This window comes from Pseudorasbora parva, chromosome 9, assembly GCF_024679245.1.
Source record: "Pseudorasbora parva isolate DD20220531a chromosome 9, ASM2467924v1, whole genome shotgun sequence".
Classification (NCBI taxonomy): Eukaryota; Metazoa; Chordata; class Actinopteri; order Cypriniformes; family Gobionidae; genus Pseudorasbora; species Pseudorasbora parva.
This window is the reverse complement of record NC_090180.1, coordinates 29091849-29104863: the sequence shown is the minus strand read 5'-3', so window position 1 is coordinate 29104863 and position 13015 is coordinate 29091849. Positions and strand designations below refer to the sequence as shown.

At 37.1% G+C, this 13015-nt stretch overlaps 1 protein-coding gene across 1 annotated transcript; it reads left to right on the top strand.

Annotated features, from left to right (window-relative positions):
- The first annotated feature begins 2858 nt into the window (after nucleotides 1-2858).
- On the top strand, nucleotides 2859-11725 carry LOC137088835 (uncharacterized). The gene is made up of 10 exons (XM_067452187.1): nucleotides 2859-3027; nucleotides 5531-5604; nucleotides 5745-5835; nucleotides 5923-6011; nucleotides 8778-8906; nucleotides 9671-9870; nucleotides 9980-10139; nucleotides 10367-10480; nucleotides 10596-10640; nucleotides 11410-11725. Coding segments are annotated over exons 1-10 (1047 nt in total). The 5' UTR covers nucleotides 2859-2884; the 3' UTR covers nucleotides 11412-11725.
- Nucleotides 11726-13015: the final 1290 nt, after the last annotated feature.

Sequence of the window (13015 nt, the reverse complement as noted above, 5' to 3'; positions counted from 1 at the left end):
TCTCCATTATGTCACCTGATGGAGTTTTGGTTCCTTGCCACTGTCAACCCTGTTGTCTTTGGCTTTGGCTTGCTCAGTTGGGGACAGTAAATATTTTACTATATTTCTATGAAATTCAGTTGCATTATTTTCCTGTTACTATTGTGAAGCTGCTTGAAATGATCTTTATTGTAAAAATGTGTCCTAAGTCATCAGATTGCAACATAATTACTGTGTAATTACTTACAATAAAATGATTATTTTTCAAATTAAGAATTTGTCTGTTATTACATATTTTAACCAAAATTGTATAAGAAGTTTATACCCTCTTTCTATTTGCTCTTCTATGCACTGAAAGTTCTTCTGGTAAAAGGAAGAGTGACTCCTGACCGTCATATGACATTGACTAATGCAGAAAACGCAGAGGATAGAGCAAAACAAAACAGATCACAAATTAGAAATCTAAAACAAGAAGATTTTTTAGAGAGAAATGTGGGAGGAGCTTGAGTGTGTTCTAGCTCTATGTGTTTGAGAGGGGTCTATTCTCTCGTGAGCATATGCTACTCCTACATCCTACTTCATGTATCGGGTCAGAGGTCACTCTTATGCCGGAACTAGACTCCCATACGGTCGATTCCGGAAGCCAGTGATCATAATTTATAAAGTTATAAATGTTTTTCTTATAAAAACACATGGCTTTGATTCAGAAGGCACTTACTGGGCTTCAAAATCACAGTATAATATAATACTCCCATTATAAAGCCTGAAAGAGTCAGGATATTATTTAATATTAGGGGTGTTCGATTCCAAGTTTTTTGGAGTCGACTCCGATTCCCGACTCCCACTATGGGAGTCTATGGAATTGACTCCTCGACTCCATTTACTTTACATCAAAACAGGGTAAGAAATCAGAAAAAAATAGCTGTTACATATTTGAATCATTTCCCCCTGACACAAGGTCCTAAAATCCTCTGATTAAAACTGCACACTTTTAGCGTGGCCGTCCAAATTAGTCCAATTTAGCGATGATGTCATGTTTCTGTATCTATTGCCAATAATTTTACATAGGAAAAAATCACGAAAAAAGATATGATTGTCGAGTGATGGCGCTAAACGCACATGATCATTGTCTTAAAAGGTGAGTTAAAGATACTAGCCTATACATAAAAAAATGCACACTATTAATGCGTTTCTTCTTGATGTCAGAATTTTTATGATTTATGGTTACCCAGGTAGCAAACAGACGTTGGGCCAACGTCAATATTGGTTGGTTACGTTGGCCCAACCTATATGACAGAAATACAACGTTGGGCCAACGTTGGTATGGTCAGCTGCAATGGCCCACCACTTCCCTCAAATATATGCATGCAGCATTTCATGTTTTACCATTTTTCCCAGTAAACATGGGGAAAATAGTGTAAATTTGAAATTTTATTTGACATGTTTTATTTAAGTCAAATAAAAATAAAGAAAATAATAAGAACAACTAATTTAAATACAAGCAGCAGCACAAATAACTACTATTGAGCAAAGATACAAAAAAAAAAATGCTTCCAGATTTTTCAGGTAGGTCTAACTAGTTTTCAGGTACAGAAATTGATCAAATGTAAAATAACATTGCATATTTGACTGTAAAAATTAAAGATTGATATAATATAATATAATATAATGTAATATAATGTAATAATATAATATAATGTAATAATATAATAGAATCCTATTATACTTACAAAAGCTATTCAATCAAGAGCAGTGAGTCCTTGTCTTTTGTTGAGACAGCAGTGAAGGCTGCCCCTTTAAGACCTTAATGTACGGATATGCGTTGTATTTCTCGAATGTATACAGTTCAGTGACAATGCAATAGGCTACTCATCAAGATGGACATGTTGAGTTGACATACTTTTTGTGTGAGTTTTTTCGGTTCAAGAGCTGTGATTTGAAAGATAACTCAATATTTGCGTGCTGTGAGACGCGTGCGCACTATCGGATGAGTGCACAGAGACAGATCTCACAGTGCGCGAGTTTTCATTCGCGTCTTCTTACTGCACCTGCTTGGTGATGACTGCAAAAAACGTTTTGCCCACCTTTTTCTTTTAATATCACTGTTGTAATGTATCACCAAGGATCCAGCACGAGTATCCTTCGACAGAAACATACATAAAGCATTATTTTCAAGTTACAACCCATATTATATAGATGTGTCATCAGATGTGAGATGAACCGCGTTGCAAGTGCGTGCCGAACCATGCGAATCGAGAACTGTTTTACCCTAATACAGACGTTGATGTCAGACATTAGATATGTTATTTCAGACATTAGATTCATTCAAAATATATTAATTGTTTTATTCACATTTTATCATAATAAATATATATATATATATATATATATATATATATATATATATATATATATATATATATACACGTGTAACCCCTACTGCTCGGACCGGGACTCGAACCCGGGTCCACCAGCATGAGAGTCGGACGCTCTAACAAGGAGGCTAAAGGCCGCAACCTCTAGCGTCGGTCGCTAGAGCGTCTCTTGAGGTCAGAGGAGTGAGGTTTTACTCGCACAGCAACTACTACTAGCTGGCCTCCGGTACACTCACCCCCCTAAACCTCACTCCCATCCGGGTCACGGCACCAATGTAACCCCTACTGCTTGGACCGGGACTCGAACCCGGGTCCACCGGCATGAGAGTCGGACGCTCTAACAAGGAGGCTAAAGGCCGCAACCTCTAGCGTCGGTCGCTAGAGCGTCTCTTGAGGTCAGAGGAGTGAGGTTTTACTCGCACAGCAACTACTACTAGCTGGCCTCCGGTACACACGCATGACTTTTCCTGAAGTAAATATATACATATATTTTTGAAGGACCGCGGCACCCTTGGGAAACACTGGAATAGATGACTGCTGCGCTAGTGCGCGTGACGTCAGAAGAGCTGAGGCGCGAGCTCATTCAAAAAAACAGTGAGTGCGTGATTTCGAATTACCGTTATATTGTAACCGTCTTTTACTTCTCTTCAGCCGTTAACCCAGCCAGTCCAAGGTAATCTGCTCGATACAATATATTGTTTTAATATATAATCAATCTGTTATCTAGTAAGTCATTGTTATAGCTTCACGTTAGCAATCTAATGTAAATGTAGTCTTATAATCTAAATACTAACATTTAACATCAACTACCTAGCATTGTAGCTTTCGTAGTCCGAAATCAGCTGTAGTAATTAACGTTAGTTATTTGTTTGGCAGCAAACTAACTATGTCTGCAGACAACATTTATTCAGACAGAACACTTAAATGTCAGGCAAAGCGAAGGGCTTACAATATCCTTGGTGAGGTTCACGTCAATGCTGAATCAGACGCAGCCAATGTTAACTTATGCCTGGAAAAAAACGCCCCTGCTGAATATGTGTGGTCAGATGCTGCATCTGATTGGCCCATGTCCTATGAATCAGACGAGTCAGAGACTGAGTTTAATGTTGACGATAATGTGATGGATGGATTTTGGTCAAATGCTCTGACAGAAACTGACTCAAGTGATGAAGAATTTGTTGAGTCTGCAGAGTTGTCTTGGGGAGGAGCTCAGAGGTTGGGCAATAGACAGCCAAATACCACAATGCCATCTAAATGGGCTGTTGGGCATCCTGAGAAAATATCATCCATATCTCCCAAAGGATGCCCGCACTCTTTTAAGCACTCCAACTAATTATGAGGTCCAGCAGATTGCTGGTGGCACCATGCATTATTTTGGAGTTGAGAAAGGCATTAGGCATGTGTTAAACCAGATAGACCCTCTCCCTAAGGCTATTAATTTACAAGTGAATATTGATGGACTACCTTTATTCAAAAGCAGCAATAAGCAGTTCTGGCCTATTCTAGGCTTGGTAGAGGAAGACAAAACAAAGCAACCATTTGTCATCGCTTTATATCTTGGATCTAAAAAACCAGAGAATGTCAATCTGTTCCTAGAATCATTTGTAAATGAATATGAAAAGCTTAAATTAGAGGGTGTGGATGTAATTGGCAAACATGTAGATATTAAAATTTCAAATTTTGTTTGCGATGCAAGTGCGAGGGCTTTCGTAAAAAACATTAAAGCCCACAATGCATACCACGGCTGTGAAAAATGCACACAGGAGGGAACATGGGCGGAAAATCGCATGACTTTTCCTGAAGTCGATTCACCTTTACGGACAGATACGTCTTTTATTAATAAAGACGATGAGTTTCACCATAAAGGGACCAGTGTGTTGACAAGGGTTGGAATTGGTATGGTCTCCCAATTTCCATTAGATGTTATGCACCTGGTTTTTCTTGGGGTTGTGAGAAAGTTGATAGGGTTTTGGATGAGGGGACCGCTTCCAACTCGTTTAAGTGCTCATCAGATAGGCCTAATTTCTGCAGTGCTTATGTCCTTTGCCATGAGACTCCCCAGAGAGTTTGCACGGAAAAGGGAGATCCCTTGTTGAGGTAGATAGGTGGAAAGCAACCGAGTTCAGAACTTTTCTCTTGTACACTGGTCCAGTAGCACTGAAAGACCATCTGCCGAATGTTCTATACCACAATTTTATGCTTCTGCATGTAGCCATTCGAATACTATGCTGCCCATCACTGTGTCTCCAGTACTGTGATTTTGCTGAAAAGTTACTGATCACATTTGTCGAGCATTTTCAATCTGTTTATGGTAATTACGTTGTGTATAACATACACGGGCTGACACATCTTGCCAATGATGCAAGGCAGTTTGGTGTGCTGCATAATTTTGCAGCTTTCCCATTTGAGAACTTCCTCTACACATTAAAAAAATTGATAAGGACCCCTACCCAGCCCCTTCAACAGATCATCAGGAGATTGTCAGAAAAGCAAGTGTCAGAACTAAAATAAGGATGTGCAAGGATGGGTTTTACCAGGAACATAAGAATGGGCCTTTTCCATACAATGTGACATCTCAGAAGTTTACACAGTATAAGAAATACGTAAATGGTGGGACTTTAATTTGTTTATCAGAGGGAGATAACTATATTCTGTTCAATGGAGATATTTATATAGTGAAAAACATTTTAAAAGACAAGGAAGCATCACATCTAGTCTGTCTTTAATTCCAAAATAAGTCATCTTTTTTCACCTATCCCATTGATTCATCAAGTCTTGATATATCCTTTGTGAAACAACCCGGGCAGTCATTGACTATTGTTCCTACACAGACTGTTTCAAAAGTCCTTCTTTTACAGTATAAGGATGGGTTTGTGGCATATCCTTTGCTGCATACTGCTTGATTCCCCCAATCCCCCAATCCCCCCACTCCCCAGAATAATAAGACTAGGACATATTTTAGTTTAGATAGATTTCCACTGGGTAATTAATAGAGCTTCAATAAATGTATATAGTTTGTAACACTAGATATATTTTTTTGTTTGTTTTTGTTTTTTATAGATGTATTCTATAGTTGTTTTTACTGAAAAGAATGAGACAGAGGTGATACCTAGTGACTGGCTGAGCATCGATAAAAAAATTTCCTTTTGGCCCCCATATAATGGTACAAAATGTAGAAAAGCGGTTGAAAAAAATGAAACTCCTGATGAAGAATGGGGCGAATATATAACCGAATGGGTGGCTGAGTATGGTAAGTCTTTGAGGAATTAATTATTAATTAGAAATAACTATTAAAAAATATTAAAAGATGTTCCTTGTGAGTTATGCCAAACCGTTCTTTTCAAATGTTCAGATAATATGCTTAGTGATGTTGTTTGTTTCTTTGTTTAGATTCCTATGAAAAAGCCAGAAGAAAGCTGGTGAAGTTTTGTAAAGGCAACAGTTTGGAGTCTACAGATGAGGACAGTGTACGGAAAAGATTGTATGTTTCCTCTGTTCTCCTTTTATAGCCTACTGCTTATTTGCACTGCACTTTTAAAAAATGTATTACACTTAATGTGTCCAACAGACCATCATCGAAATATGTAAATGGATTTACATCTGATACAGCTTCAGGAAGACCTCCAGTGCAGGCCTCAACAAACTGGCTCCACACAGGTACAGACACTCTATTTGTATACTCTATTTGCCAGAGTTCTTACATTTTAATTATGTATTGGTATATAAAGATTTGGGAAAAAGTTTGTTAGACCAAAACTATGGAGTGATTTTTGTGCCATAATTAAACAAACAAATCCAGCATTTTGCAAACAAACACGATCTGCTTTGCAAAGGAAAACTCAACTCGCAAACAAACAGAAAGCGATGTGCAAATACAAAGAGCAGTTTGAGCGAAAACGCAGAGGAGTAACAAATATATGTATTGTGTTTTGCAAATAAATGAGTGAGCATGCATATTTCACAAATAAATACAAACCATCCTACAAATTGCATGTAACCTTTGAACAAATACCAAATCCACATAAATGCATACATGTTTGTTACTATCTCTCAGCTTAATTTTCTCACAAATGCAGTTCGCGCTGATTTTCTCACAAATGTAGTTGAGCAACCTGATGGAGTTTTGGTTCCTTGCCACTGTCGCCTTTGGCTTGGCTTGCTCAGTTGGGGACACTAAAAATATGATTAAAGTTATTCAACTTATTATACAAATAAAATGTATGAATTAGGTCTTATTTAATTCTATAAACTATAATACTGATCTGCCAACATTGTTGTATATGATAAATTAAAATAAGCTGATAACATCACTGTTTTCTCCAGAACGACTGTACAGCCAAATCTAATTTTGTCGCAATATTATCCTGTTTGACACTGTGAAGCTGCTTTGACACAATCGTGATTGTAAAAGCGCTATATAAATAAAGTTGATTGATTGAACTTCCTCTACCAGAACAGCAGATGGCGCTTTGGGTCAATTTACGATTTTCAAACACGTTTTCAGATGAAAATGAGCGAGGAACCGGATGCAGTATTTCTGTCTTACTGTATCTATTATTATTCATTTTGAGATTTTCACTTTGTCAACCCTATTTCATAAAAACAAAACAAAACAAAAAAACCTAAAAATATATAGATATTATTGTGACCAACAAGAGCGAAATCAGTAGTGACATTATGGCTGAAAACATTTTAGCTAGGGCTAGTTTTTTCTCATTAAAATGCATGCATCCATCCTCTATATCATTTATCCACTGTAGTGTAACGGGATATAAAAAAGAATTTACTTTTATGTAATTTGTACATTTGATGATACAATTCAAATGAGAACATTCAAAATAGTGTAAGGGTGTATCGTGTCACAATATATTGCAATACAAAAGTGCAAAAATATGTATTGTGGATTAAAGTTTAGACAGATTTAGTTTTGTATATGTTACTGTCACATTAAATATGGTAAATCCTGATAAAATAAAATATATTTTAAGCAGAGTAGGCTATATATTATAAGCAGAATGATGAATATTTGTTTTTCTGCTGTCACCATTTCCCTGTGAATGGGGGAGAAGGACCAAGCCCAGCCAACTATAGTTCATCTCTGATGCAATATCAAATTTAGCACTTTAATGAACACTGTTAAAACTATACCATTTTAACTATTTTTGTTCAAAGTATTGTAGGTGTATTGCACTACAGGGTGGTAACCACCATAGACATTGAAGGGGAAAAGCCCCCCCCCCAATAATTAGAAAGGGCCAAATTGACCCCCCAGAGGCTCTGGATGTTGTTGTTGGGATGACAAAAAAGTTTAAAAGTAACATTTTAGTCTGTTTTGCCTCAGGTGTAACTGCGCTTGTCAATGTCAAAATGATTGAGATGGCCAATCAAATCAAAGTAGGCGGGGTTTGCGTTCTCTTTTGGCTAGTGCATACAGCCTTCACACACAGACGAGCCAATCTATCGCTTAATGCCGTTGCGGAGAGAGACACTCTATTCCCTGTGTCCCTGCTCTTAATATACAATCATTGAATATCTTTGATTTTAATGAAGAAGAAAAGAAAAAAAAATACATAAGAGCGGATTAGAACCAGAAACCTTTGACACGGTTAACATAAATTCTACCACCAGACCAGCAAGGTATACAGATGTATATAAGCCGCTCAATGTATTTATTCACTAAGGCGAAGAATCTCGGGACTAATAATATATTTAACACAAATTAATGCAAATACTGTTTGTGAATAGTCCCAAAAGGCTTATCCCCTCCCCCCCAAAAATGGGTGAATTATTACATGCCTGAAATCTGCTGTTTTGGAAGAGAATTGCATTTGTGAGAAAATCAGCACGAACTGCATTTGTGAGAAAATCAGCCTGAACTGCATTTGTGAGAAAATCAGCGCAAACTGCATTTGTGAGAAAATCAGCCTGAACTGCATTTGTGAGAAAATCAGCGCGAACTGCATTTGTGAGAAAATCAGCGCGAACTGCATTTGCACATCGCTTTCTGTTTGTTTGCAAGTCGTGTTATCCTTTGCAAAGCAGATCGCGTTTGTTTGCAAAATGATGGATTTATTTGTTTAATTATGGCACAAAATTCATTCCATACAAAACGGCCTACCCTACCTTTAAGTTCTGCTCTCGTGTATTTACCTGAAAAATTTAGCAAAATAAATGTATAAACTGTGGCTAATAGATGGGAAATTACAGTACAATGTTATATATGACATCTCTGTCAAAATTGAGTTGTAGTAAACTATATTTCATTCCAAGAGGACGATATGTTGAAAGGAACTTTTGAACATTGGCCACATTCCTGTTGTATAAGATCGCAACAAAACTCTGGATGAAGTAAATCTTGTGATGTTTGGCAATGTATTGTACATTGTAGCCTACTGATTCTGTTTCTAACTGTTCCATATCCAGAGACAATGGAAAGACCAAAAAAAAAAAAAAAATTCTGCAGTAATGGAGCCAAAAGCCTGAACTTGCCAGCCATACCACCATTTGCACCATCAGCACCTGCTGTGACAGTCCCTGAACCAAGACAAGATGGTACGTAGAATTACTCCAAAACCTTCTACAATAGTTTTTTTTTTTTTTTTACAAGAGGTATTTAACCACACTTATTTTTGCACCGCGGAACGTTTTTCAATGAATGAGTTTCGACGGACCGATTATACTGAAACACCAACTAGCGCTCGCTCCGGAGTCACGACAACAACAAACCATGGGTGCGTCTCAATCAGCTCCCTAGTTCAGTAGTCAGGGCACTGATCAGGGAGTCAGCCCATTGACTTATGTCCTGATCAGTGCCCTAACTAGTGAACTAGGGAGCTGATTGAGGCGCAGGGCATGAGTGAACATGAACGAAGAAGCTGATGAGGCCGCTTTGCTCGGCCCTGTGGATGGGAAATTTTGTTTTAAAAAACAAAAGGATGGAAGCGTCGTCAAGAGCACGGTTTTGTGCAAGCTATACAACAAGGAATCTGCGTATCACCGCAGCACATCGAGCCTCAAATATCACAAATATGCTTTTGCTACACTTAATGGCAAACATTGCACTGGTCTGCTGGACTAGAATAAATAAACAATATTTTGTTGATTAAGCTTATGTATTCAGTCATTATTCAATGGTATACTAATAATACATGTGAAAAATTACTTCTCATTGTTCTCAGGTCAAATATTTATATGCAATTAAAATGCGATTCATTTTGATTAATTAATTACAAAGCCTCTAATTAATTAGATTTTTTTTTTTTTAATCGAGTCCCGGCCCTAGTTATAATGTTGCATCGTATGTTTGTCTGATTCAGAAAGAGAACTCCGGCTCTACCAGATGCTGGAAGAGATAAAGGGTCAAGTCAGGCAGAATACGCTCCTCCTTCAGGCCATTATGCGAAGAGAGAATGCAGCTGAAGTTGTAAATGAGGAGTTTCAGTTTCCATTAAGGAACATGACAGGCATAAAAGATCTGGAGGATAGGCTGTCAAACAGAGACACACAACGTTCTCTGGTAAATTCTAATGTTCTGCTTCTGTTACTTCACTTAAAAGAATACTAACATGTATCTAGACCTGATTTACTGCTGCTTAACACAATTTTATGTTTAATTTTTTTCATAGACAAGATATCTTACCAGCTTGGGTGGAACATCTGCCAAAGACATTGTCCACAGAATCATGAGGGAAATAATAACCAATGAGTTGGCCAACAATTTTAATTGGCAAGGGAGAGGACAGAAGAGCCCATTTTCTACACTCGTGCTAGCAAAAGTTGTCATAGGTGATATGTTTTAAAAAACATTCAAAACTTAGACATAACTTTGAAATAGCAAAAGAGGAAACAACCCCTTAGAGTCTCACATAATGTGTCATTGAATGAAATACAATGCAAGTCAATGAAAGAATGCCAATTAATCTAATCACACAGAGCTCTACAAAATACACCTCAGATAAGATCTGTTTGCTAACCCTTTCTCTGTTTTATTTTCTTTAATTTGATTATTACAGATGCAGCCAAAAAACAAGGAGCAAAAGTGGTGGAAGCAGAGGAAAAAATAAAAACCTGGCTGAAGTATAGTGGAGACCGAAATGGAGGAAGAAAAAAAAGAGCAACAGAAAAAGGTACAGAAACCCCTTTTAAGGCTGATCAAATATGTTATTAATTATTATACATATTAATATATAAGTTGTAAGTAATTTACATTTTGATAATTACTATATTTTTTCTTTAACACAGAAAAGCAGATGCCTCAAGCAGATTCCAGCAGCTGTGAAAGTGAATGTAAGTGTCTACCAATGATTGTTTTTATCTTCCTCTGTCTAACCCCACCATTAAACAGAGGTGTATTTCATCTTTAATAGGCATACACTGCATTAAGATATATACAAAATTTGCTACCCCAGCATGATGAAAATCAGAATTTTTGTTTGTTTGTTTTGGATTGTTATTAAAATAGAACAACAAGTCAAGTCAAGTCAACTTTATTTATAAAGCGCTTTTAACAATGCAGATTGTTTCAAAGCAGCTTCACAGTGTTAAACAGAAAAATAATGCAACAGAATATATTTCGATTATCATACAGTAACAATGTGGGCTTTAGATCAGTAATTAGATCAGTCATTTGGTCTATATGGTTAATTTAGTTTAATAATTAGATTTATTTTTAAATATATTTGAAAAATAGTTTTTCCCCAACTGAGCAAGCCAAGCCAGAGGCGACAGTGGCAAGGAAATCAAAACCCCATCAGGAGACCTAATGGAGAAAAATAAACCTTGGGAGAAACCAGGCTCAGTCAGCGTGCCAGTTCTCCTCTGGCCTATTAACAAACAGCGTATTATTATTATTATTATTATTCTGGCAATTTTAAAGGTCAGAGGTCATAATAGATCTGAATATTCGAAAGATCCGAGGCAACACGCCAGAGACGGGTTTATTGAAGATGATGTATCGATTAAATAATTATTAAATATTAATAATTATAAATATTCAATTAATTAAATAACACATCTTAAATGTTCTAAAAAGTTGTTTGTTTGTTGTTTTTTACAGGAGTATATGCTGCTACTTCTCCTCTGCGCTGTCTTCATCATCAGAGCCGCACACAATCTTTAATTCACTTAAAATCTGTAAAAAACGTAATCTGCACATTTTCTGTTTTCTTCCGGATTTTCTTTGCCGCCTTTTTTGTCACTTTTTGGTTCCTTGTTGATTCCTTTGACTTTATGTTTTACTTTTCTTTGCATTTTTTCTGCTGTCTTTGTGTAGTTTTTTTCTACTTTTTTGTACATCGACTCATCGTTGCAAATCCAGAATGAAAATCTGCAGAATGTATTTGTATATAATGGACTGTGGAGATGTTTTAACATTCTGAGTTTTATTTATCTATTTTCTGCTGTAGTTTTTCAACAACAGCACCACACATATGTTGTTAACTGCATTGAAATTGCAGCAAGTAAGTTATTGTGTTACCAATAAATAGGTTCATTTTTATTACCTATTCAGTTTGTCTGTTGTGCTTTCTCTTAATGCAATTTAACAATGAATAGGCCATGTCACAATCTTAAAATTTGAGTGAAAGGTGTAGGTAAAGCCTATTTATTTATAAGTTTGCAGATTTTCTTTTTATAAAGTTGGCAGATGGTTAAAATAGGCTATTTCTTCTGCTGGCTGTCCAATGACATGGTTGCCCAACGTTGGCCCAATGTTGTTTTAGTGGTTTTTAAGTTGGCAGAAGGTTGGTACGGTGTTTTTAGGTTGGCAGAAGGGCTGCTGGCTGTCAAACAAAATGGTTGGCCCAACGTTGGCCCAATGTTGTTTAAGTGGTTTTTAAGTTGGCAAAAGGTTGGTAAGGTGTTTTTAGGTTGGCAGAAGGTCTGCTGGCTGTCCAACAACATGGTTGGCCCAACGGACAAAATTACGTTGGGCCAACGTCAGCACCCAACGTTGGCCCAACACAACAACAGTCGTTGGGCCAACGTTGGGCCAACGTCTGTTTGCTACCTGGGTAGTTTATTGACGTTAACCACGGGAAACCAAATCTTTATTTATTGCAATAATATATACAATCAATTAAACTAAAGCTAGCATGGAGGAAGCCTATAATTACAAACTAAAGTCGCTGTGATTGTTTTCTATTTCTAAAGTAAGCATTCAAATAAATGTGTGTGACAAAGTTTCTGCGGCAGCTCTGTCGACGCGGTGTATTACGTCAGTGTATTACCTCGCGGGCTGCAGCTCGCTTAATTCATTTCATTCACTCCTTGCTTCTAGTGCACGCAACTGCCATGTACCCTACTTTAGATGAGAGATTCAGTAAACGAGCGATTTCAGACACACAACAGAGTCGACACCGAGAGTCGATTCCTGTACTGGAGTCGACTCTTTTGGATTTGACTCCCCATCAGTATTTAATATAACTGATTATGTTTGGCTGAATAAAGTCATATACTTAGGATGGCTGTAGGGTGAATAAATAAAGGGATTATATTTAATTCTTAGGTGAACTATCCCTTTAAATTTAAAATTTGACAACACAAATTGAAGACGTGCCAAAATAAAAACAGAATACATGAAACTAGAGTGACCCTGCTGTATAAAACAGAAATAAGATTATTTTTCTTACCCCATTGGCAGATAATTCTCGTGTAGGGGTTCA

Coding starts and splice junctions, on each gene's coding strand:
- LOC137088835 (XM_067452187.1), top strand. CDS start 2,885: ATGACTGCTGCGCTAGTGCGCGTGACGTCAGAAGAGCTGAGGCGCGAG. Junction 8,907..9,670: donor CCCTGAACCAAGACAAGATG/GTACGTAGAATT, acceptor TGTCTGATTCAG/AAAGAGAACTCCGGCTCTAC. Junction 10,140..10,366: donor GCTAGCAAAAGTTGTCATAG/GTGATATGTTTT, acceptor TGATTATTACAG/ATGCAGCCAAAAAACAAGGA.